Source organism: Clinocottus analis, unplaced genomic scaffold (assembly GCF_023055335.1).
Source record: "Clinocottus analis isolate CAN_PGR_092001 unplaced genomic scaffold, fCliAna1.0.p SCAF_7, whole genome shotgun sequence".
In the NCBI taxonomy this organism is placed as follows: domain Eukaryota; kingdom Metazoa; phylum Chordata; class Actinopteri; order Perciformes; family Cottidae; genus Clinocottus; species Clinocottus analis.
In genome coordinates this window covers 17,868,200-17,895,134 of record NW_027176229.1, presented here as the reverse complement: position 1 = coordinate 17,895,134, position 26,935 = coordinate 17,868,200, and the positions used below count along the sequence as shown (strand labels likewise).

General features: G+C 41.5%; 1 protein-coding gene across 4 annotated transcripts in view; it reads left to right on the top strand.

The window, feature by feature from the left end:
- pdlim5a (PDZ and LIM domain 5a) overlaps positions 1–26,714 on the top strand; it is a 53,398-nt gene extending 26,684 nt beyond the window's left edge. The window contains exons 4-15 of one of the 4 annotated variants that reach the window (XM_068566671.1): positions 3,104–3,143; positions 6,389–6,414; positions 7,505–7,525; positions 7,643–7,660; positions 8,953–9,125; positions 9,340–9,376; positions 19,749–19,831; positions 22,061–22,262; positions 23,616–23,796; positions 25,225–25,345; positions 25,537–25,652; positions 25,852–26,714. In XM_068566671.1, the coding sequence (XP_068422772.1) occupies positions 3,104–3,143; positions 6,389–6,414; positions 7,505–7,525; positions 7,643–7,660; positions 8,953–9,125; positions 9,340–9,376; positions 19,749–19,831; positions 22,061–22,262; positions 23,616–23,796; positions 25,225–25,345; positions 25,537–25,652; positions 25,852–25,941 (1,108 nt within the window). In that variant the 3' untranslated portion in view covers positions 25,942–26,714. Of the gene's footprint in view, positions 1–3,103; positions 3,144–3,874; positions 4,306–6,388; positions 6,415–7,504; positions 7,526–7,642; positions 7,661–8,952; positions 9,126–9,339; positions 9,377–19,748; positions 19,832–22,060; positions 22,263–23,615; positions 23,797–25,224; positions 25,346–25,536; positions 25,653–25,851 lie in introns of all 4 variants that reach the window. The other 3 variants (XM_068566672.1, XM_068566673.1, XM_068566670.1) reach the window with 3 other exon arrangements.
- Positions 26,715–26,935: the final 221 nt, after the last annotated feature.

Here is a 26,935-nt window from a genome sequence, read left to right as displayed (position 1 = left end):
TGTAAGTAGACCAATCCAGGTGATAGAGAGATATTCATAATCAATCATTTCTACCAGCAAACTGAGAATTATGCCACGAAGACGCAAGGAAAACGGGGATGCAATTAAGAGACTTTGGATTCACCCATAGTCACCTTCCCGTAAACGCCATAAAATGACACACACACACACACAAATGTGAAACAATCTCTTATTGATTCAGTCTGGTTGGTTGCTCACTGGAGAAGCTGATGGCATGTCAGGGCACAGCCCTGGAAACATTGGTCAATGATCTCACTCCAGTATGAATAGACCCGAGAGATTAAAGACAAATGCACAACTAAGAACAGAGAACAGCCGCGAGGGCACGGGGGATTTAAGAGGAGATGAAGAAGAGGCCGCATCCTCTTTCTGACAGATTCATTTACTTGAAGACAGAAGGAAATAACTGGAAAGAGACTCCAAACAGAGTCGAGGCAATGCATGATGGCACATTAAAAGAGACTGCTATTAGAAAGATATGACAAGAAAATGATACATTGCATAAGCCTTCAGCTCTAGCTGTCTGTAATGATGCAGCGTAGTATAGAATAATATCCGATGAGTATGTAATGTTTCCTGAGATTGATGGAACGCTCAACACAATGAAGTGCATTTCAAGACCACGCAAAGTTATCTCATTAAACACAGTTGTTTATCTTATCTTATCAACTCAGTCATTCTCATGGGGCAGTTGTTGATATGTGACTGATGTTACAGCTCACCTCGACTCATTTTACTGGTCTTGGTTTGATTCAGTTAAATGTGCTGATACAAACTGAGGTTTGCAGATGTCACCCCGAAGAGTCTTCAACATCTTCGGCATCAGCAGATTCTCTTTATACCACAAAAAAACATATTAGTGTTGAAATTATTGACAAAAAAAATAGTTTTGTTTGCGCCTGGAGGCACTCACATAAAAGGCCTCTCTATGCTCGGGCTGAATTTCAGTCCAGATATGCTGCTGCTTATTACTTAACATAATCTAAAGACGTGTTTAAACTCAACCACTGGAGCCACAACATGCACACAAATGTGGTAAGTTGTCAAAGCAAAATCTGAATGTCTGTCGACTGAAAGAATTGCTGGGGGAACACAAACTTTAACAGACCAATCATCCTGTTATATGATATTAAACCAAGACCATGAAACATATGAAAGAAACGCAGACAAGTACGCAGAGCCTGACAGTTCAGCAAACGCAGAACAGAAACAGCTTTTACACCGACTTTAACTCTGAATCAAATTAAACTGTTGGTGGGAAGAACACACACGCTGCCCAGTAGATGTTTCCTTATGAAAAGTCATGTTTGTCACCGTCACACTTTCAGAGTCTTTATTGCATCCACTTACTCCCTGACCCTCACACATTGGAGCTATGGAGAAACATTCCTGTGGCAAGGTGTGAAACAGTGCATGGTCCTGTTGTTCCTCCTCTGGAAGGGAGAATAGCACCCAGCAGAAGCTCCATATACTGGTGACATGCTTTTTATTTTAGGCCATTTTGAAGCTAAAAAACAAATCCAACACTGCTGTTTTAATGCGAACAGTGCACAACCAATGCCGCAAGAGCACTTTTCTAAAGCTCAGTTGTAACAGACAACTATTTCTCAACTAAGTTCTCCTGAGGTCACGCTAAATCTCAAGAACATGCACACGCAATTTTAAACAGTAGGTTGCTTGTTTGAAAGCCTTAAATGACCTTTTGACGATGCACATCCAGAGAAAAAGCTTGAAAAAGCTTCCTTTTCATCCCTCTCACCATATGACGCCATCACATTTCCATGTTGGTGGTTCCAGTCAGAGCTGCAGAACTATCGAGGCTGTACGCTCGGATGACGTGGAACCAATAGAAATACCTGCCTGATACCCATGTGTTCCCCTTCCTACTTTACTTTTTTGGGGGTGATATACCAATAGAAGAGAGTATTGGTTTGTACTTTAAACCGTTCGTGAGGTGGTCGTAACATTTCTTGGAAGCAACTATACCTTTCAAAGTCAATCGGGGCGGGAGACATGCTTATGAGTAGCTGTGTCGACGGATGTGTTTCCAGCTACTGTCGGTTCAAATTTACAAAGGCGTGTGTGTGTGTGTGTGTGTCCTAAATTTACAAAGGCGAAGGACATGAATGTCCCTCTGGAGGTTTCTAGAAGGGCCGCTCGGAAAGGAATGCAGGGCTGCTAAGATGTACAGGTCTTCGGTTACTGCACAGCTTACTTAACCTTTGATTTACGATAACTTGTGTACTCTCTTGCTCAATGAAGTTGAGATGCACTGCAACAGCTACATTTATTTGCCCCCATGTGTGTATTTCAGAAAGCTGTTTGTGCGGAAATTCACTCTTCTGAACAATTGATATGACATCAGGTGTTCAAAAGAATGAATATTATTCCATAACTGCTGTCAATAGTTGTTTGAGCTCCCTGTGATGTAATGACCTATTGCATTAATATCATCCTAAACAAGACTGGTCGACTAAAAACACTGTAAACAGATGATGTTTGATCTTTGTTAGGATCAGGTGCTGAGCTGATATCACTGTGAGTCAATTTAATAGCGTGTAACCAGCATGTTCCTCAGGTGACCTTTGAAGGCGCTCATGGCGTCAAGAGTATCACAGACCAAGAGTATCAGATTGAAACGGGCCTTTATGGACTCAAAGCAGCTGCCTTCAAAAGCACACACATGTTAAAAGATGCTCCAATTTTTCAGCCCGAGCAACTTGAGTTCAATAGTCAGACCCCAAAAAACAGTGAGATTCTTTTAGCGTCTGTCATAGCTGACAGAAACCTCTTTTTGTTGGTTTCTGTGCCAAGAGCTCAGGTTTAGTCATAACTCACCACAACCACAGTTTCAAAACATTTTACAGTAATACTTAGCAGCTTTGAATGGCTTTATAAATATCAGCAAGTACGCTTTTAAAAGGCTTGTGCTATTTTAACCACATGGTGTTAGATCAATGCCACTTTAACCTATAACAGGAAAACAGCAGGCATTTTTTCCAAAGAAAATGTCAAAAGGAAAATTAGTTGTGGAATTATAACTCATGCACTTTCTCTTTCTCTGATTCCTCCCTCTCTGCAGGGCCTCCAGTGCTCCTAAACCTCCTCTTGTGGCTCCAAAGGTACTGACATAACAGAACATGATACACAGTACATCAGAAGGCACAGCATGTCTATTTGCAGATACAAAAAAAGTCATGAAATGTTTGTTGAGGTACCCCAGAGGAAAAGACATTAAATAATAACATATTTGGAATCTATACTTTCTATAGTTACATAAGATGTTGGGATTACTTGTCCAAAACTAGTTGTATGTGTTTTTGTTCATTCAGAAAATGTAATTGTTTTGTAATCGACCAACTTTGGGGGTTTACTAGTAAAAAACAAACATGCGATGAACAATTATTCAATTATTGATTCATTCATTTCAGTATTACTGTATGCAAAGAAAAATAGTAATTCACCTGGGGTACTAAGCTTTCTGAATACATTTCTTGACTTGCTACACCCTTCTGAAACGATGCCATACACATATTTTTGATGCATGCAACTGTTGTCTTGATCTAAGTCGGTATGTTTTTTTTGTCTAATCCTGCTACATTTATTTTTTATTGTAAATGATAGTTTAGTTTACTGATGCCTCTTTATCCCCAGAGACCTCTCACAGCACATTTACACGGTCTATTCTAATTGACTTGTTCACCAGCGATCCATAAACTGAATCAAGCTTATTATATAACCAGACCACAGGCTTAATACTGCATAAAGGGACGAACACAAAAACATCACCTGAGAGGCATCGGTATCGTGTGTTATTTGTTTTTGTTTGCATGCTCTTCTCTAATGCCGCTAGGACAACAGAACAGACATCATAAAACCAGTGGCCCTCACCCATCCCCCTCCACCACAACATCCCCACCCTCACTACTCCAGCCCCTCCACCACCGGCTACAACAAGGCCCCCAGACCTTACGGGGGCTGTGCATCTGAGAGCGAATACCCTCCCTTCATCCCATCCCCGTCCTCCGCCTTCACTCCCGCCTCCGGCAACACCAGTCCTCTTCCTCCTCTTCCCCCTCCTCCTCCTCCTCCGCCACCTCCTGTCTCTTACCCATCCTCTTCCTCCTCCTCCTCCTCCCCGCCTGTCCTCGTTGCGCCCCAGCCATCAGTGTATAACACGCCCATCAACCTCTACTCGAACGAGAACGCATGCGAGGTGGCCATGGGGCAGAGGAGGGGCCTATTGGAGAGTCAGGGTGGAGCCTTGCCTTTGCAGTCGAATGGGTGAGTGGCGTTCCATCCAGCCAATCAGGCCAATTGATCACTTCTCTGCATTTCATCTCCCACCGACTCTCTGCGTCTTGGTTTTGTTCTCAAATGGGGGGAGATGAGATATTCCTTGGCCAGTCAAATGTCTACAATGTCATTGTTGGTGTTCTTCCAGGTCTATGTCAAAGTTTATGATCCGAGCTGAACATTATTTATTCCACGCAGCTTGCTGACCAGGCCCGCCAGACTCCCGCTTGGAATCTTGTGCTGTTGTCAAAGTTCCTTCACATCGTTAAATCAGACTCACATGTCTGTTTGGTATTTTTTTTCAGGGGAGAAAAGAAATTAAAAGAGCGAATAAAATACTAAACTGCACATTAGTGAAATGTACGGATTCAGTGGAGCGAGCCGAGTCTAAACAGGAGGCCTCCATGAGTTTTTATTGTAGTGTGGACAAGTGACAGTCACAACTTTGCTATTTACCAACCACATGTCACCAAACAGAAATACTGTCAGTTATTTGTGTACGATGTCATGTTAGAGAGCGTCTACTGCCTCTGTACCAGTCTGGAAACACTGATGTTAGCAAACTAAAGTGGGCTAATGTACCATTTGTTAACGTAAGAAGGGACATTCTACTCTAGATTTTTAATAGCTGGGATTTTGTAATGGAAACTGGATAGTTGATGGACTTTGAATGAGCTCTTAGCAGTCCAGTAAAATAATGGCACACATTACAACATAGCTTTTCTCGGATTGAAGTTTAGGATTCCAACATTCGGTTTACTTAAAAATGTAGAAAGAAAGAGTATTGAATTCACTATGAATGTGGACGGACTTAATTATCCCTGGCAAGATGGCTGTATACATTTATACTCATATTTACACACATCAACCTTTTGCCAAGAAACAAATCAAAAGGTGCTCACCCTCCCTTCCATTTAGTTTGACATGGCATTTTAACTTTACATTTCTTCATAAAGCACTCAAGACATTGTATTATATTTTCTTTTCTGAGTGAAAGTACGTCTCTTCTCCTGTATTTTGTTTCAACATCAGCTGTTGTAAGGCAGCACAGTATTTAAAACACAACAATGCTCATTCACACTTTCAATATAATACTATTAATACAATATATATATTGTATAATATACATAATTCCAACCATCATCTCCTCCCCCATATATTTCTGTCTTGTTCTGTCTCAAGCGCCATAGCGAGCATGACCATGCTGTGATTCTCTGACTACGCTGTGTGTCCTGCGTTGGTAACTAACGCTGTGGCATTCAGTCAATAAAGGTTTCTGCTTTGAATCCCCGTAGATTTACACATACACTGTTTCTCTTCACGGACTAACACACTTTCATCACGTCACACGTTCATCCAGTAGCTCATTCGTTCTTTTAGAGAGACATCTCCAGACAAAACAAGGGATGAATGCTTTTGATTTATCGCAGTCGAGATTGAAAATGGACTGAATATACTGCTTTCATGACTCGTACTTTCTACGTTCAATTTAATGTTTAAGTGGACAACACACACACACACACACACACACACACACACACACACACACACACACACACACACACACACACTCACACACACACAGTGCATCGCTTTTGCCCAGATGTAATTTAATAGCATGGGATACTTTAATAAGGCAAGATTTGGATCTATCTTTAGTATTTTTATGACTTTAATTGCTTCCATCACTCAACCATTTCCAGCTCAATGTTCTTTTCATTTTGATTTGAAATCCTTGTCTCTTTTATTCCTATTGATGGACTATAGGCAACAACCAAAATAGTTAAATAAATGTCCAGCAGAGGTCAAAATCCCGCTCCAGGTTAATGCATTTGGTCTATTCCAGTATCCGTTAATCCCTTCACTGTTTTTAATATTTCACTGAGGTGACAATGTGAGACAGCATGTGTCCTGCTTGCCCGTTTGCATGCTGTACTGTAAAACAGCTGTATGGTTCGTTTCAGAGGGGATTTAAAAAAAAAAAAGAAAACAGACTGTAAATTGGCATAAATGTGGATGTGTCAATACTGTCTTTCTTCCTTCCTTTCAACTCTTGTTTTCTGCTTTGCAGACTGCGGCACGTCCTCAAGTCACAAAGTTAGTCTTTGAAGCATGCCAGGTTATTAGTGTTTGTCAGCCTGCCTCCAGTTTTACTCTTACTCTCTCTCTCCCTGTGTGTCTACTTTATTATGGCATCTGCATGCGTTTGTTTACTGCGGAGAATAATTTGTGATAGCACTGTCTCATCATTCATGCGTTTTATTTTCATGTTTATATTGTGCGAGAACTCCAATACACATGGGTTCATATAATTATGAAGTTAGTGAAACATGTGTGAAACATGCTGAGCTACAAAATATTTGACTGTCAATAACAAAACCAAATTTTGACAGTGGCACTCACACACACACAAACACACACACACACACTTCCTGTATAACTGTCCGTGTGTGACCAGACTCACATAGAGCTGTCAACACTTCCACACCCACGTAGCTACTGTGACAAGACTGTGTTGAGAGACATTCATCAGTGTGTGTGTGTGTGTGTGCGTGTGTGTGTGTGTGTATTTTTAGGTGATTTATTGACAGCAGGGTCTGAAAAGTCTTCAATGCAGTTCTCTCTCTCTCTCTCTGTGTGTGTGTGTGTGTGTGTGTGTGTGTGTGTGTGTGTGTGTGTGTGTGTGTCCTAAGAACTGATTTATTGACAGCCAATTAGTAATGGGCCTGTCAGCACCCTGTTGGCAAGGACAACCATAGATTTACTCTGCCTATGTTTATAAAAAACACAAACCACATGTTAATGGAATACATATCAATACGTAATAATAAATCTAAAATATTTCTTATCATGTTTTTCATTACCATTTGAAAAATTAAATTCAGTCCACATTATGAATGACTAAACTTCTACAGAAACACAGATGACCTACAGCACCACCGTGTGGTCAGAAATATAACTCACTTATATTTAGAAATTGTAGATGTGATCAAATGTCTCTATGGATAGTTTTGACTCTATGTTTTGCATGCATTGGTAGTTGTGGCTCATATCTTTGATTTGATTTTACTTTTCTTGCTATATTATTTAGCCTTCTATTGCCTGCTTTTAACATTTCCTTTTACATTTTTTGGAATTATTCTTCATACTTGTACCTCTCCTCTTCCTCTACTTTATTCCTCTTTAGTGGACCTCAAAGTATTTTGAAGTAAGTCTTTTTAAACAGTGTCTTCACAACTATGAATGTTGCTCTTGTGTTATGCCGATATTCAATCTATTACTGATTTCTTCTGCTCTGCTTTTCTCTGTCAATGTTCTTTTCCAGAAAGCCACAGGCACCAAGGTATTAGATGTGTTCAGAGATGGCACCAAACACATTTAACAACGTGCGGTGTGATTTCTAATAAGAACACATTTTGGGTGATCAATTGTACCGTGTGCCACATTGCCACCTCATGTAAAATGCAGACATTTAATATAATTTTAAAAAAAAACTTTTATCATCCCCAGTGGGGAAACTCATTTGTCAAACAGACAACAACAGACAAGTGCACAGCAGACAAGAAACACATTACAAAGAACAAACACCAGTAAATGCCATATGAAACAAGACACATGACCCACATAAAAAGATGCTAAATTCAATTTAAAAACCACACATAAAGGTGTGCATTAAAAAACCTAACTGCTGCTGGGACAAAAGGCGTCTGAGTCGCTCAGTCGAACGCGTTGGCACCTGAATCGCTCACTGAATGAACTTCTGAGTCCTTTAAAAACACAGTGTAGTGGAAGGCTTTCAGAAGAAACAATCGTTTTTAACTTGGCCCTTGATCTCTTTTTCAAAGTGACCTCTAGTGAGTCCGGGGGAAGGCCAATCAATGAGCCAGCCTTTCTGATCATCTTATTGATCCTGTGTTTTTTTTGTATCATCCGCAGTAATGCCGACCCCCCTAGCGGAGCACAGCAGAGAAGAGGACACTAGCTAAGAACCCCTGAGAAAAGACATGAAAAAGCTTTCTGCTTGTTTCAAAGGATCTAAGCTTCCTCAAGAAGAAAAGTCTTGCTTGAGCCTTTTGAAATACAGCATCAGTGTTGTTTTTGCAGTTTAATTTACTGTCCAGATATTGATACGACTGGACAATTTCTAATTGATGGCCTGCCATTATCACTGGGGAGACCTCCTCCTTCTTCCTTCTGAAGTCAATGACCAACTCTTTGGTCTTTCTGATATTTAGTTTTAAGAAATTTTCAACCCCCACCCACCCACCTTTATAGGCCAGGTCATTGCCTCACAACCAGGGTTGTGTCATCTGAGAACTTTTAAATGTTACAGAATGTTAATTCCTCTAAATTTGCTTTAAATAATGCTCATTCATTCACTGAATATCAGTTTACGTTCTTGGTTGAAATTAACCACCTAAAAAGACTAAACATGACTTTGTCTGATGGGCAGACGAGTACATAGGAGTATAACATGTTTTTTTGGATCCTTTCATTTTAGCATGCTATAATGCCTTCAAGGAAATTCCATCGGTCTCCCTCTCTATTGCTCTGATCAATTATATGAGACGGAGGACGTACAATGAAAAGTACATTTGCTGATGTCATCCATCCCGTTCCACCCTGTCCTTCCAGAGTTCCCAGGAAGCACATTGTGGACACAGACATCCATTTTTACCATGTGCCCACTCATGCTGACGCCAGCAGGAAGCGCATAACGGAGGACACGGAGGACTGGCGCCCACGCGGCGGGACAACCCAGTCCAGATCTTTCAGGATTCTGGCTCAGATCACCGGTACCGAGCGCGGTACGTTACTCACTGAAGTGCACCCGGTGACGACGTTTGCATCGTCACCAGCCGGTCTTGGTTGGTGCACCTGAGCTCGTGACGCGACACATCTGAGCAAAGGAGCGACCTCCTTACAAACAACATTACAATGCTTACTGTGTAGCGGGTCATTTGTTTCTCAATCAAAAGCAAAGCATTTTCTTTTATGGACTTTCTATTCTTTCCCTTTCAGCTCAAGGTGAGGAAGCTGAGGCAGCCAAGAAGACGAAGTAAGTGCAATGAAACTGCTTAGCAGGGTTTTAATAGCCCCAGACTTCCCGGCATCAGTTTGTTTTATTGTTATTTCTATGAATAAGTGCATTGTGTGGAATAACAACACATTTCATTTTGTTATTTGTATTAACCCACTCATTCGGGTGCCTCCAACATTTAAAGACCACGTTCACATACATAGAGCTACAGACAATCTGACTGCAGATCCCCGTGGCACAGCCCATAATGAGGCTGTGTGGCCTCTTCCTGTCCATAGAGGGCAAAGAAGGGATCACATTTTAAGCCATCAAATCAAAAGTCAGATCCCTGCACACTGTACAGTATGTCCATTTTTAAAAGCACCAATAAGTTCAGAATGCAGTTTTAATTGAATTCCTCTCTGAGATTGCTTCATGTGATGTGTGCTCGTGTGCCACTACTCGTTGTCTGTGCATTGACTTGTGGATGTGACAGCCTTGCAGTGCTGCGTGTCATAATCTGTGATTGTGTTGTTGACAATCGCGGCTGGACTGTTGGTTGTGTTGTCAGTGTGATGTGCCATTGGCTGTTTATTTGCTGTTGCTGGTTTGTGGCCATACACGTGATCGCCGCTGTCCGTGGGTGTCGTTGCTTCATGGTTGAACAAATTCATCATTTCAGTCCATCCCGGCCTTGATGCTAATAGAATGCATTTAGACCTCATGACGCAAGAGTTATTGCTGCAGTTGGGCCCTTTTGTAAAGGAAACTGAATCATATTTGCTGATGTCACGGTATCCTGACATTAGTGCATGAGACAGATAATCGCCTCAAACGTTTTCAGAAACATATTTTAGTGATCAGCTTCGCTGTGAAACGAGAGATCTTACTTTGTTTGGCCTCAACTGAATTGAAAACTTTCTGAAACGTTCTACAGTTCTTCAACAGCTAAACAGTACACACTGCACATTTCCACCCCATCAAAACCTCCTCTGTCTATTATCAGCTTTGTGTTTGTGCCAACAGCCCCTTCTGTATCAGCAGGCTCTCCTTGTGGCATGGCTTACAGTGTCTCTCATTGCAGACTGCAGGGCATCTACTTTGCCTAAATCTTTATTTTCTCTCTTGTTTGTTGTCTTTTTCTCTTCTTTCCTCTCTCTTCTGGTGATGACAGAGTGGACAAGGCCACCAATCAGAAGGTGATTGGTCCTAAGTACAACGAGCTGAGAGACTGGCACCACGGAGTGTCTGCTCGCACCCTCAATGTCCAGTAGACTGTGTTTGTGTGTGTGCGTGTTTGTGTGTATGTGTGCACATATCAGTTTGACCTCTGTAGGGGGCGGTTCATGACTTTGAATGCTGAAAGGAAAAAAAGCATATGGCCTAATAGAAAATAAAGGAAATAAAGCAAAGGACTCTGGAGTGAACGCTTGCAAAGGAACTAGTGGTGTTTCTGTGTGTGTGTGTGTGTGTGTGTGTGTGTGTGTGTGTGTGTGTGTGTGTGTGTGTGTGTGTGTATGTGTGCGTGTGTGTGTGTGTGTGTGTGTGTGGGCTTGTCCTTCACTGTGTCTGTGTGGCTGAACCGTGCCGGCCTCATTCAGACCTTTAACGAAGTGTTGCTTACGTGCTTGGCCACTCCACTGACTCCAGCCATGAAGGTATACTGCTGCGTAAATACTGACTTTTATTAGCGTGTTGACCTCATAATACATGAATTTGGGTTTGGTCACGGCATTTTAATGCTCCTTTCTGTGTACGTGGTAGTGATTTCATGAAACCAGAGGTATCTGCATTCTAAGAAACACTAAAACATGTATTTGGATCGTAGTAGAAGTATTGAGCTATTTGTGTGTGTTTTTTCCCCACTAACATATATGGAAGACAAGTAATCCAGAGGTTTTTTTTTATTAAATGGGATCTAATGAAATATTCTGAGCAAATTCAAATATGCAGCTGTGACTCTGCATCGCTGCCTCTCTCAGACGTCACACACATAACGTATTGTCTTTACTAGAGATATATAGTACATACACTGACTCTATAGATGTTGTAAGTGCTGGCTGTAATGGAGACAGCATACAGGACCGGTTCCCAAGATTGTAAGAAAAGGCAGACAATCTTTTAATGGATCTGTCAGTCTATGTTCAATGTTGTTACACACGATGTGACACAGAAATCTCAGAAACTCAAAAGTGTAAATAGATAAAAGCTGCAGCCTACTCTGGAAGTCTGCATCCAGCTAATGAGAGAGATGGAAATCTGTCACACTTTCATCACTGCTGGTCTTTTGTACCACTGTGGTGTAGATGTGACAAAAGGTGGATATGGAAGTCTATTTCTGAGATCATTGAATATAGCAAATCTGTCTTTGGTCTGTCTGACATTGCAGTTATGATTATGAATGTCCCTTCATGGTATTTAGACTGTTGTAAAGACACAGTCATGAGAGACACTTCAAACCTGAAGCTTCAATGGCTTGTTTATAACTGTTAATGTGAAATATGGTGGCATCTGAAAAATGGGAAGAAAAAACAACTTTTCATGCGTGTATATTATATATAGACCAATAGCTTATTTGATTTACTGCTGGAATGTAAACAGACCGTCCAGATTGCTGCTAAAAGACATAAGTAAGGGATATGCAAGTCAGGACGGCTCCTTTCAGTGAGCAGGTTGTTCAGGTTGTGCAAAGTGGCTGTATAAATGGGATTTATGCTCGCAATGCAAAGGTATTTTTTGAGGCCCTTGCTATGTAAAATATGTCTCCAGTGCCTCTACATTTATTTCAACCCTATGTTTACCAGCCGGTGTGTTTTGAGTTAAAAAAAATAATACTATTATTCAATACTGTAGCTAATAAAATGATTCTGTGTATTTTTTGTCTTCCTTTCTTTGTGTCCCTTTCCTTTTTTCTTCCTTTCATCCCTTCTTCCTTAGTTCCTCCAGTCTTTACTCTTCTAGTTGTCTCGGTGAATCTGAGACAAACAGTGGCAAGGTCACATATCAATGGTATAAATCGTCATCTAAACTTGTTACACTTTTGTACACCTCTCCACCTGTCATGTTAGATTGTCCTGCAGCACAGCAGTCACTTTAAAATAAAACAGCAGTCACAAAATGGCTTTTTTAAAAATGTAATCACACTAACTAACCATGTATAGTCTGTGGTGTTCACACGTGGCCAACAATTTGATGTGTTACAAACTTTAATACACTGTAATTTTGCAAGCTGTAACGTGATTTCACATTAGAGCATTTACTGATTATTTTAATACCTCCACTGTAACAAACTCCTTCTTCAATCTAAATTCTGTACTTGAAACGGATAACAAAACTATTACGGTCTGGTATCTGCCAGTGACAGATCTCCAACACATCAGTCCTCTGAGCAAGTAAAGGTTTCACTCTCAGCCTTCGGTGTACTGAATGATGCAGGAGCCACACCCACATCTGATCACAATGACCAACCACAGCCACACATGTCAGACTCATCCGCCAATCAGCATTGGCCAGAGGAGAGCGCCACAATTTCCTAATTTTCGAACCGGGCAGTTTCTTAAAAACGCAACATCATAGGAACAATGCCTCAACTACAACACACTTTCACTTAGTTGCCATCTCAATGACATATTGAAGTCCTTTTAACATGTTTTGTCAAATACACTCAACCAATTTGTCTAATATGACCTATGATCCATTTGCTCCACTATTGGCAGCTTCAACGCACACTAGTTCAACCTAAATACAACCATGTCAATCCCAATCTCCAAATAACCCTTCTCTTGATGCAATGCTAACGCCAGCACACATCCCACGTTTTCTTTGGCCGAGTCCTGTTTGCACCCACACTCCAGCATCCTGTTTACAAGTTTCTGTTGGATTACCTGCTCAAGAACTTAACTTATCACATGGCAGCAACGTCTCATTAGTTCCAAACCGAGCACCTGAGCCGTCTCCCGATCCCGGTCCTGTCCTCGGGCCAGCTGCTCCAGACGGTGTCGTTTCAGAGCCACCGGGCTTTCAAAAGCCCACAGATGCAAGGTGCATTGAGCTTGGGATGTTTTATTACACTAAAATGCATAATAGGTACAAAAAAAAAGGATGTGACTGTAACTTTTGCTGCCTTGGTCTAGCAATTCCTGTGCAACACCACTAGAGGACAGCACAGACTCAAAACACTCCGAGTGCAGTGGTTGTTTTACTGACGATGATGATGGTGATGATGGCGATGACCACAACGTATATATACAAGCTACCGAGACTCTGAAGGCCATGCAAACTCAGTTTGAGCTTTCTCCTCAACGCAGGTGCTGCACAACACTTCAAATTCCTGACAGACGTGAAGTAAACTTTTCAGTGGCAGGTCAATAAATTGCTTCACCTATCCGTACAATCTATGTGTGTGTATGTCTGTCCCCTCAGTTCTGCAGCTCAAGTCAATACTCATCTATCTCATATATCGACCCGTCATCGTGTTTTTTCGACAAAACCAGTCAGGTACAGTGTGATGTTGCAAGAACTACACATTGGGTCACTGTTTGGAGAAACGATAGGAATCTGCCTACAATTACTGAAACAAGGTTTTTTTCTAATTTTTTCAGTATTTTCTGTTGAGACATTTCATTTCACGTTGGTTACATATTTTTAAACAGGGGAGAGCTCCTGTTAAGCCCTCTGGACTTCCTTCCCAGGGCAGCGCCCTGCCCCCCTCCGCTCACACCGAGTGCCCCCAAGCAACCCCCAAAAAACACACAACCTGAGCACAGCAATGCAGTGCAGGCGAGGTAAACAGAGTGCCCATGGTGTGTGTGTGTGTGTGTGTGTGTGTGTGTGTGCTTCACCCGTAAATTATCCGTCTGTGTGTTCCCTCTCTTTAGGCTTTAAATGACGACTTCTAAAGCCCCTTTCTCTTTCTATCTTTTTTTACACAAATGACATCTTGGTTCTATCATTATTTCCCTTTCCTCCTCTGCCTCCTCTCTTCCTCACTGTGTCATCCCCCCCCGTCAGAACATCTTATCAGAGCAGTCCTTGGTCTCCTGAAAAAGCAGTGTCTCACCGCTTATTGGACGCCCTGCTAATCACTCCAATCTCTCAATCTCCGCCACTACGCTTGAGGAAGAAGAAAAAGAAGCGCCGTAGCGTCAGTGAGCTGCACCTGTCCAAGAACAAGAGGTAGACGGGGCAGACCTGGACAAAACTGCACTGTTTTAGGTTTTGAAACAAATTGAGAAGAATCATTTTTAATCGTCATTCTTTAATATTGGTTGCGGTTCAAAGTCTTTTAAATATAGTTTTGTCCATGTCTGAGTCCATTAAAGAGTGACAATAATATAATCATCTACTTCACAATGAGTGTGATGTAACGTGTGGATACTCATTCACTCATTGATATGTGATGTGCATGAGGTTTCACAATAATAGCACCAAAAAGAATGTGTTGTTATATATTCGATTTGTTGTAGAATTTGACTAATATCATTATTTAGTTTTTAACGGTACATATATAATTTTACCATGTAGTTGAAATAATCCGTGAGTCCACTACACATACCATTCATCGCAGTGAAAAGGCCGTGTTTGGTCAGAGCCTGCCAGCAATAAAAGACACGGTCAATATGTCTCCGGAGACAACTCATGACATAACGTGGTCTCTGTGAAACATTTTGGCAGCGTCTCACAGAGATCAGTCGGTGGCTCGTCGACACAACTGTACACATTTAAACCGTAAAGTATGACAAGTATGTGTGTGCGTGTGTGTGATGGAGAGAGAGAGTGGGTGGTTGTCTTTGTCATTGTGCGTGCGTGTGAGAATGCACATGGAAGATATAGTGTGTGGGGATTGAATGCCATCCGAAGAATATCACAGTGCTGAATTATAGACCATCTGTTGTGTGGTGGAGAGCGCTGCTGGACAGCAGTCAGCTATGTTAATGGAACATTTGTTCAAACCAAACCCACACATTTATGAGATGCATAAAACAAGTTCTCATTGGAGCTGCAGCACACAAGGGGTTACTTCTTAATGTAAACAGTTGGAGGACTGAACTGTACTCTTTTTCCTCATTATCGCTTAATATCAGCAAACAAGAAATCTCATTTTAGGCGGTCGTGCTGAAAATAGACTATAGATAACTTAAATACAGGAACAACTAGACAGGTGCATTCAGTAGAGTGCAGATCTCTGCCTGGTGTGTCTGCACGTCTGTATTGTGTGATTGAATTAATGCAACCCACAATTAGATAATCCACCTGTGGCCTGTAAGGCGTTGGAAAACAAACTTCTCTTCATTCCAACTCAAAAACAAGCATCAGTGAATGCAGGCAATCAGTTCAAAGCCGTCGCATAAGACGCGTAGTACAATCTTCCTCAAAACAAAATCAAACTCGAGCAGCGGCTGAGGTAGTGTGTGTACTGGTAGTTCCATCTATGATTAGCAAAACACACCGTCCAAAATAATACAAGAGAGCTGTAGAGCAGTGGCAGACAGGTATGCAGCAGTGTGTTGCTGGTGTTTCCATTAGCTGCTAGCCAAACACACAACATCCTGTTATCCCCCAGCTGTGGCTGCAGAATCGGGAGGTGGGGGATGAGTCAAAGATGCACTAAGCTGGGTAATCACCAGTGGCTCCTAACAGGGGCCGGTTGACAGTTGTGTGGAGTCAGCAGGAAGTTAATGGCAGTATGTCCATGGAGCCATAACAGGGCACTCACAATATAATGCAGTTTGTTGCATCAGAATGCAAGATAGCTGCGGAAAGACACAATGGTGCACACTCACTAACTCACTCACTCAAGGACACACACAACTGATTGCGCGATCTTCCTGGGAGAGATGCACAATTTAGATCAAACAGGGCAGTGATACAGAATTTAAAATGTCTATGTTGCACTGTATTAAATTAAAACAGCGTAGAAAAGCGAGACAGAACAAGTGATATAGATACACATAAATAAATGTACTCGCCCTCCTTTCGCCCATCCCTCTTAAATTATGCCTTCAGTTAACAAGGTTCATATATGGCCCAGTGTTTCCAGATGGTCAGCTCTCTAACTGGCTCCTATTGAATCAGAACAGCGGGGCCTCCATTAGTCAACCAATCACAGTCTTGCAGAATACAATTAAGTTCCCATATAATTGGCCTGATTGGTGGAGAATATTAACGAGCTGTGCTGTAATTGGCTCTAATGAATAAAGGACTGGGGAGCATCTTATTTCCTGCTCTACTTGTCACCTGTTGTTAGCCAATTACCGAAGCTAATGAAAATGAATGTCGTTAGCTTGTTGGCCACGATAATTGGAATGGATGTTACTTTGGCCTTTAATCCCACAGAACATTATAGATGAATGGCATTATGAGGATGAGGTCTTCTGTGTCCTTCACAGCGTCGTTCTGCTGGATAAAGTGACGCCAGCTGAAGCTCTAGCTTCTGTTTCCGTATCGAGAAAACGGGAAATTTTGTTTGATTAACTAGCCAGAAAGTTGACTGACTTGTTTGCTTAATGTGCTACATTTCCAGCATTATGTTTACCTTTAGCAGTGGGCGTGACCCCCAGCAACCTGGGGTCACGCATTGGTTTAATTGCTCACAGCTAAAAGTACAACAACTTAAGTACAGCTACAAGCAGGTGTGGAAGTGCTGTTGGTCAGGGAAAAAAATATAAATAGTCTACTGATGATGGTTATGGAAATGTAGGATTTAATTTTTAGTATTTATTATTTGCACTCTTGGTATTTTTTACAACTTCTAGAACACTTGGCATTTTGTTTTGTTCTTTTGGTCATACTTTTTAAAATATAATGATATAATGATTATGAAAGCATCTTTCACATTTATTTTCTTCACGTACCCGCCTGTCTCTTTACCTTTATTTGTCCAGCTTTGTTTACTCTCTTTACTAGCTGTTATTTTATGTCAGTGTCAGTACATCAAGAGACATGCACAATATATATATATATATTTTTAAAGAGTCAATAACTCTGATTCTGAACTGGAGGCTATGGCGCTGTCTGCCTTACTGTTTACGCTCCCTTTCTCTCTCTGGCTATTGATGTAAAAAAAAATGAGTGTTGGCTCCTCTTGTCAGACGCATGGTATACAAAATGATAAGCAGATAATGAGAATGAAGAGAGCTGTTCGGCAGTCTCTCCTACAGAGAGTACTTAAACCAGGACTGCATTGGCCAAAGGCTGATTAGCTGGAATCAATGCCAGCACAACCGTCCGCAGGGTGCATTCATCACAATCCGTGTCACTGCGCTGTAGCTTGTGTGCTGATTGCTTAACATTGTTTATATTCATCGGATGCCTTTTCTAACCATCTGTCCAACGAGTTAAAATTCACGTTGCATTTGTGTTATCGTCTCTATATTTCACAATAACAACTACAACAGGTGGGATTGCCATTTTGGACAGCTATAACCAACTATACCCGTCACTGTGTGTCTGCTGCTTTCCTTCTTTCTGTGATATTTTTTCTTCTCACGCCAAAGGGTGTCTTGGCATCAGTCTGCCACAGAAGAGGGAGACCCTCTCCTCTCTTCTCCCGTCAATGCCGTCTATGTCTTTAGGTAAATGTAAAGTCTCCTCTCCTTTCATCCTGAGTTGTACATTTGAACACATATCCCACAACTGCTATCCCACACGACTGATTCAGAAAGCTTGAATTGAGGATTTTAGAGTAAGTCCTCGTTGATAAACCAAGTGAACTCTGTGTAGGGACAATTTGATGTTATGGATCATGGCAGAGGCAGGGAGGTAAGCTAATACACAGAGCAATAATGAGGTGGAGTTAGCACACAGACTTTCTTCCTCTTTATCTTTCCCTCGGTTCCTGTTGATTCACCTCACGGTTTCTATCACTCTCTCTCTCTCTCTCTCATTTATTTTCCGTTCCCTCTTTCTCAGTCACACAAAACAAACAGGCAAAACTGAATGTAACTATGACAGCGGTTGCCATAACACTTGTCTCCCATGAGTCCCCGAGCAGCCAAGCACAAGGGGAAGACAGCAGTGATCCAACTGTTGGCATCGGCCAGAATTATGCATTATGTGTGAAATATGTTCGGGTAGAGATTGCTGGCCCACCCAAGCTCCTTAACTGGCACTGATGAACACACACACACACACACACACACACACACACACACACACAAGCACATACTTAATGTTAGTCATAGAGACGTGATTCATTTTGCATTACATTAAAGAGCCAAGAAGAGTTTGAGGCTGTGAGGCCACATTTGATTGAAGAGCAGAGACATTTTGCTCCGTTCCACCACGATAGCTGGACGAGCTGGCACCTCTGCGAGGACAGGAAGTTAAACAGTAAATGACTGGATCAGTCAATACAATCTTTAAAAAAAAAAGAGAAAATAAAAGACGAGCTGCTTGACATCCAACAGAATATTTTTCCTCATAAAAGAACCTAAACCTAAAGTTTGCATCAAGATATAACTCTATAAGGGTCCATTTATCTATTTTATGCTGAGAACTCACAGTCTCTCACAGTTGCTCCGCTTTTGACCTAAATGTGAAAATGTGAACAGTTGTATTTATTTGGGCCCATGAAAGATGAAAGTGTGGTTAGGATTTATTCACTGTGTCTGTTCATGACCTTAATGAAGCGTCCAAACTCATATTTTTAAATAGAGACATTTGAAAAAGGGAGATGGCAATAATACAATATGCAGTAGTTGTAAAAATATCAAAGTAATCCACTGAATCAGGTAAACTCTCTACTGCACTAAGAACTCTGTCTCCCCTCCACCATTAGTGCTGTCAGTCTGGCATCTGTCTACCAGCACATCTGGAAGGGGGCCTTTATTTCACTCCACCATGGTCCATTACTCTCTGTTAAGTCATTTGCATTGATATACCGGCATCATTTTTGAATGGGTGTGCTGTACCGTCAGGGCTGTGCAAACCTACTCGTCTCCAATCCATCATTAGGCCGGTGGCCTGGACTCTGTTCTGCTGGGAAAGCAGCACATCGGCAACATATTTGTGCTCACAAGTAGGAAGTACACCATGAAGTTCCGCTCTGTGCTGTTTTGGCTGTAGCGGCATGCTGTGTTTTGTTTGGTACCATATTTGTCTCCGCTCTGTCAGCAGGTAGGTGGTCTGGAGTCTGTCTTCCCACATTTTGACAGCAACTTGACAAATCAGAATCTGCTTGCGTGGCATTTTTTTTTATTTCTTTTTTCCTCATGGGCATGAAAACAACATCTTTGTAAGACACGGACTGACTAGGATGTAAATAGCGACCGTGCCTTTTGCAATCCAAGCAGTGCAAATTGAGTTTCGTGTGGCAGGGCCAATGGTTTCTGGTGTGTTTTCATTAAAGTAATTACATTTCGAAACCTATCAATTGATTTACATATCATTTCCATTTTGTCTCCCCGCACAGTGAGGAAGGAGATGAGCCGGAACTCAACAGCCACGAGTCTGCAGTTGTCAAGACCATGATCAAAGGACCTGTTGCAATCCAGGGTAAACACGACGTGTGTGTGTGTGTGTGTGTGTGTGTGTGTGTGTGTGTGTGTGTGTGTTCCCTCGGTTTAAAATATGATTTACGGATTGAGGAGCAAGCCACAATTGGCATGTTTCTTATTAACTGGCCATAATAACGTCTTCCTAGCACATTAAAGAAGACAGAATGTATTCATAATACATAGTTTTCAAGTACATGTTTGTAATTGCAAGTACATCATTGTCTGAATTTCGTTGCAAAATCCAACAAAAGCATATCTGTACGACTGTGTGTGAGTTGCTTTCCCTGTGGGCATGTTGTGGTATTTTTTCACTAAATTAACAAGTGGACAATAATCCGACTAAGGTGCCTGAACTGCTTTCTTAGCATAAGTCACGGTAAAGGATGTCGACTCTCCCAAAATAGATTCCTAAAAATAAACTCTCATTTAGGAATTGAACAATATTTTATTTCAAGTATGTATTTTGATGGATTATTTTGTATCCCACCTCCAGTTAGAAATAATACAGTTTTTTTTTGTCCTGGCAAATCTATAAAACTGATTTACTGCTGTAGGATTGAATGTTGTTGCAGCCAGTTAGCAAGAGGAAAGAGGCTTATTTTCCGTGCTTGAAGCGTAACATATGTTGTGAAATAGGTCATTGCAGACTTTCTTTTTCTTTATTCGTCTTTTTTCCTCTTTGGAAGCCCATTAAGCAGGCGAGAAGGTCTCGCTCTGCCTGTGGCGCCTTGCTCAGTCACACATGTAGCAGTTCTACTCCGTTAGAAAGATAATATTTGCTGAAGGGACCTGTCAGGAGTCCTGAATAAAGTTTTAAAGACAAGCCACAGAGCTGTAGTATAATGGCCCGACTCCATCTGCACTCAGCCCATAGATTCAGAGACTGAATGTCTTTTCTGGACGTCACTTTGCTTATCATCGACAAAATATACATTACGTTTGTTTGTGAACATTTATTTATTCATCTAGCCTAATATGCGTCAACTTTTACCTCATCCACTCGGTCAGCACGACTCAGTTCTCTCCCTGATGTAACTGCCACTCAACACAAATCATAAACGTAGTCACTTACCCATGGACCCAGGGTCATGAAAATATACTGTGTCGTGCCCGAGAAGCAGTCAGCCACTGACACCTTTCGAATCCTTAGTTACAGTTCAGGAACCCATACTGTCGGACAATGCTTTGGTGCAAATAGCGATTGTAAAATACTTTCTATTGGCATGATGTTACAATTAGAGAAAAGCACACGTACATACTTTTAGTGACGAACCTACAGAGAATTATGACCTGAATCTTTACAACTTTTGGTTTTGGTCAGGTGGCCACAAACACCACTAAATCCAAATCAATTTTAATGTTGCTCTGCTAGCTGTTTTAATGGTTCAACTTAAAAGATATGGATATGTTCTGTTCACAACTTGTTTCTATTAAGTGGCCAAAAAAATCTTCAAGGATCAACTAACAAATATGTGATTATTTCTAATAGCCAGTTGAGGCAAATCATTTTACAGCTTTAACCCTTTCACTGTGTGTTTTCAGTCCAAGATAAGCTTTGTAACATGTTGGTCACCTAAAAACAACTTCCTGCTTAACGCCACCCTCTCGTATCACGTACAGCCTATGGGTTTAACCTCAAATGAATTCCTTACAAGCCCCAACATTTAATGTAAACCCTGGCCCATTCTGAGCCCAGACAGACACACTAAAATATGGCATGTTATGGTAAAGCCAAGCTCTAAAAGTAGCCCTCGCCTCCTCATACACACACATAGAAAAACAAATCTCAATCCACAGTGTGGAGATCAAAGGCCAACTACATGTTTAGCCAGGTGTGGGTCTGGGTTTAAGCTGAGGGAATGTCTTGGTGGTCTGTGTGTGTGTGTGTGTGTGTGTGCCTGTGTGCACATAATATGCCATAGGAATGTGTCAAAGGTGGACTGAAAGATTCAGGAAAGATTGATGTGGAGAATTCATGGTTTTGACAACAGTAGTCAGCCAGCTGCATGCACCGCCATGACACCTGCTGCGTGTATAGACAAAGAGGGTAGAGGTCAAATAACTTACACACCTGGGAAGAAAACACAGACACACACTTGCACACACCTCCTTTGCGATGCTCTAAGTGCTCACTTGTTTCCCTATTCGTTCCTCCCTCCTTTTACCATCTTTGTGTCCCTGTTCCGGCAACCAGCATAATCTTGTATCTCTCCTCCATCTTGGTCAGGTCACGGTCCACGGACAGGTTTGATCACCCCATCTTTCGGTATGAAGGGTAACGGAAGTGCCAGTGTCCCGAGAGGTGCTGTCCCAGCCCGACCTTTACCTCAGCCCCACCCTAAAGATGAGGACACCCTAGTCCAGATGGCAGAACACATCCCAGCTGGGACCCGTACGCCCATGTGTGCCCACTGCAACACGGTGATCAGGTAAAGAGGAAAGATACCGTGGCTAATACTGTAACATCATTTATTCATTTAAGAATGAGGATCCATGAAGGGACTATAAGGATTTTTTTGTTTTTTCACCATGGAACTTAAGTAAAACAGTTGACATGCATGGTTATTAGTTTGATCATATAATGCTCATATGCTGCTCGCACAAGAATATGATAATACAAAAACAGGTAATCTCTTCCACCCGGCTGCACAGACATCCATTTGTACTCAACCAAATTAAGATCGGAAAGGAAAATATGTCCACTTCTCAATTATTTATTGTCCCAGTTGGGCACTTAAAATAATTAAATGGAACCCATCTCGAGTAAATAATCTGTGTATGAAACTGTAGAACTCCAAAGATCTGACTGTAGTGTAGATAAGGGGAAGAGGAATTAAGTTGCACCTGCAGTGGATCAAACTGTTGATGTTGCACACATACAGAATGCAAAAACCCACACATACACAAGAAAACACAATATAAGATCATACAATTCTTGGTTATCCTGTTAGGTAAATTACAGGGTTTGTCTTTTTTTGTGTAAATCCACCAAGTGCACATCATGTCCTCATCCTCCTTCCTGCCTCCTTCTCTTCTCATGACCGCCCTAACCCAAGTGTTATCTAACTTGTGTCACCTTACATGACATATCACTCCGGATATAAGGTAGCTCACATGCTAATGGACGCCAAGCTTGAGCCACTATCTGAGAAAGCTCCGATAAGCACAGCGACGGTATTGTGTGGAGTAAATTAGTCTCCGTTGTTTTCCCACTTTACCTAATCATCAAAGTGAACAGTGCCAAGGTGCCGTCTGAGCGGACGCAGAGGCCGATGGTAACAGTAGGAGTCAACATGTTATATTTCTAAACTGTGTTCCTCGTTTCTGAAGCTACGAGAGACCTGAATGAAACACTGAGACGATGATGATGGAATCATTCTGATACGAATCATCATAATGAATCATCATAATGCACATCATGACCAATGTAATGACTCCGTTATAGAGAGAGCGAAGAAGCAGGAAATATGCTGAGTTACCGAGAGACAGTTTGTAGAAGTTACTCAACTGTTATTCATTCATTTATTATAATTTCTGGTTTTCCTATTTGCCCTCTAGTGGCTGTTTGTAGGCATGGCAGTCAACCTTTCAGCATAACTGCTGAGCAGTTTGATTAAATATTACTTTACTAGTCCTGCAGTGGGTATATTTGCAATGTAGTTTACTTTGCATAATGCACGTGCATTCATGATGATGCATCGTTTTGAGTTGTCAGTTCAACATTTCAAGTTGATTCCCTCTTATCTTGTTGTCCTTCTTGTCTTTTTTTGTTTTTTCTCCAGAGGACCATTTTTAGTAGCGATGGGGAAATCATGGCACAAGGAGGAATTTAACTGTGCCCACTGCCGTATGTCCATGGCTGATGTGGGCTTTGTGGAAGAACAGGGATCCGTCTACTGTGAACACTGCTATGAAGATTTCTTGGCTCCGACATGCAGCCGCTGCCAGGCCAAGATACTGGGGGTGAGTTAGTGTGAAGCTAAAAAGAGCAGTGTGTGCGTGTGTGCGTGTGTGTGTGTGTGCGTGTGTGTGTGTGTGTGTGTGTGTGTGTGTTTATCTAGTTGCTCTTGTGTCTTGTCTGTTTTGCGATGGCCATTTAACAGAATGCACTGTACAGTTCCGATTCATGAACATTGATAATGCAAAAGACAGTGAAGGTGACAACTAAGCTCTAGCGTCACAAAGCAGGGAAAGACGACATGGAGAAGTTGTCTGACTATAACATTCACTTACAGCTGACCTTTACATTGTGTGTGTGGCTGTTTCAAACTCAACCACCTGTTGTTTAGAGACCAAAGCGATAGTCCTCTGGCATTCAGCGCAAACCTGTCACACAGGCCGACGCCTGAGCTAATTTGTTTTATGGTTTTTGTATGTCAGAATGATTGAACAGTTTGTAAGACTGTGAACAGACTGGTTTACAGCAACGAGATGAAGCATGTGTCAGTTGAATTCTCAGTCTCTGTAGTCTTCCCACTGTGAGCCAGCTGCAGGTTGAGGGGTTCAGAGTGGGAACATGGACGCATCAAACTTATACATGTAAGGCTTTATTACTATGGAATCCAGTTCTCTTCATACATTTTTTTCTGCCTTTTTACTTTGTGGATTAAGACCTTTTTTTCTATTTTTTTTAATCAATGCTAGACTTCAAATGGTCACCTTTAAGGTCAGTCCAACTCCAGACATGCAGGATAAATGCTTAAGAGGCCAATGTCGGAAAGCTATAGGGAATTTCTATAGTGACCACCAGTGAAACTCAGGAATGTGGTATATGTTCTGGTGTTAGGAGAATTAGGCTTATTGGCCTCGAGGCTGCAGGTGTAGCATGAACCCAGAGTCAGGAAGCTGAGATCTCTGCTCTCATAACAGATCTGACATTCATCCCTCACGTGTTCTAACCTCTTTAGCCTCTATCCCTTTCAACCCTCTATTTCTCACACATCTTCAACCAGCTTATGACTTCTTATTAACCTGTTTTCTCACTCTCGCTCCCTCTCACCCTAATCCTTCATTTTACTGCGGCCCACCAACTTTCCATTGATTCCCTGTCCTGTCTTGTTCTCACAGTTTAAGGCTGGGAAAGAAAGCGCTGTGTCTATTTTAAGGTGCGTCATGTGGCCCACAAGAAGAAGAAGAAAAACTATTTAAATGTGACATGAGAACGAGCGGGGGTTGATAACAGAAAGACACGTTTTTGTTACGACATTAAATACACAGCAGTGTTAGAAATAATGACACAAAAAGCAATCAACACAGCTGCGTCCCACCAACAGTCTCTGTTTCCTGGATTTTATTTTCCAGTTCCTGTGACCGAGCCACACAATGACCAGTGCTCCTAATGAACTGCACGATGCCTCCAACTAACCACACTCTTTGCTTTTTTGTTCCCAGGAGGTGATAAATGCCCTCAAACAGGCGTGGCATGTCTCTTGCTTTCTGTGTGCTTGCTGTCAGCAGCCAATCCGAAACAACATCTTCCATCTGGAGGACGGAGAGCCGTACTGTGAACAAGGTGAGTGATGAGGACTCTGAGCGACACGCTGATTGCGCCCATTGATGTCGTCGATGGGGCCGATGAAGGATGAAAAGAATTGTATTTTGGTGCCAACAATAAAGAAAAAATGAAATACTGTTATAAATGAAAGTATGGATTATTTGTTCAGTGCAGTGTATGTCAAGCCATGTTGCTTTGTGTGTGAAAAGACTTCTACAGTATGTTTGGGACCAGCTGCCATGGCTGTGAGTTCCCCATTGAGGCTGGAGACAAGTTCCTGGAGTCCCTCGGTTACACCTGGCACGACACCTGCTTCGTCTGCACGGTAAGTGAAGGAATAGTATATATTCATCTGACTGGACAGAGCAGCGCATTCAAGGTCCCTCCTACAGTGATGTGATGAATGCATGTTCTCACATTTGTATCATTTCTAAGGAGACGATGAGTTTTCAATGAGGAGTTTAAAAGTTTTCTGGACAACTTTACTTATGTACCTTTCTGTGTATGTGTTTATTTTTCACCAGGTGTGCTGCACAACTCTCCAAGGCCAGACCTTCTTCTCCAAGAAAGACAAACCTCTTTGCAAGAAACATGCTCACACGCTGAAAATATGAATCTTGGACTTTCTTCACATCTTTTAACCTTATTAAACCTTACTTTTCCCCTTGGGAAGGCCTCGTTATAGTGCTTGCAACAATACAATTCAAGCAATACTCGCAGAAGCATAGAAGTCAGAATAAAGGAACCACTGCCATGTTTGCAAAAGTAAACTTGTTCTTGTCTAGGGACCTAGACACATTTTAAAACCAATACTTTTCTCATGTGATTTATCCTACAAGCACTGTTTTTACCACATTTCACCAAAAATATTGATTTTAATCTGGATTTTATTCCCGTAAAGAGTAATGTTACTGCCAAATGGTGACGATCCCCAAGGTCAGACATGTAATGTGTGTGATCCTCGTCTTTTACTTAATCCTAGTCTTCCTTTCTTAATCCAGAGATTGATCTTGCGTTTCTCAAAAGCACGACAGTGGTGAGGTCGTCACAGTAAGAATTGTAAATCAGTGTACAAAGACGCTAAACTGCTAAATCAATGCCAGACCGTGTTGGAAACGTGTACCAAAATATACATGTGTATTCATACATATACTATCAGACTTTAAAGAGAGGCAAATATTGGGCATTTATTTTCTAAGCAGGTGTTTATTTTTGTTACTGATAATGTTTGTGTAGCTTTAATCAAATGCAATACTCAGATCCACAGCTATTAAAACAAGTCCAAGAGAATATTAGCCATCCAATTTCCCGTGTCAAACTTTGTTTTATGAGACTCTTCATAGAGAAATGTGCTTGTGCTGGTTGTTTTAATACAGTTGAGATGGGTGTCTGGGTTAATGGGGAAACCTTTTGCCTTTGAATTATTAGAATTTAGAATTTATTAGAATTATTAGAATTTTTCAAATGAACTTTCTTTCTATTTGTTGTATAAAATATTTACATAAAACTTTACCGGTTTCAAAATATTAGGTTACACTTAATCATATCCATGGGATCGAACTGACCCTACGTATACATTATCATACATACAAAATAGATGTGTAACAA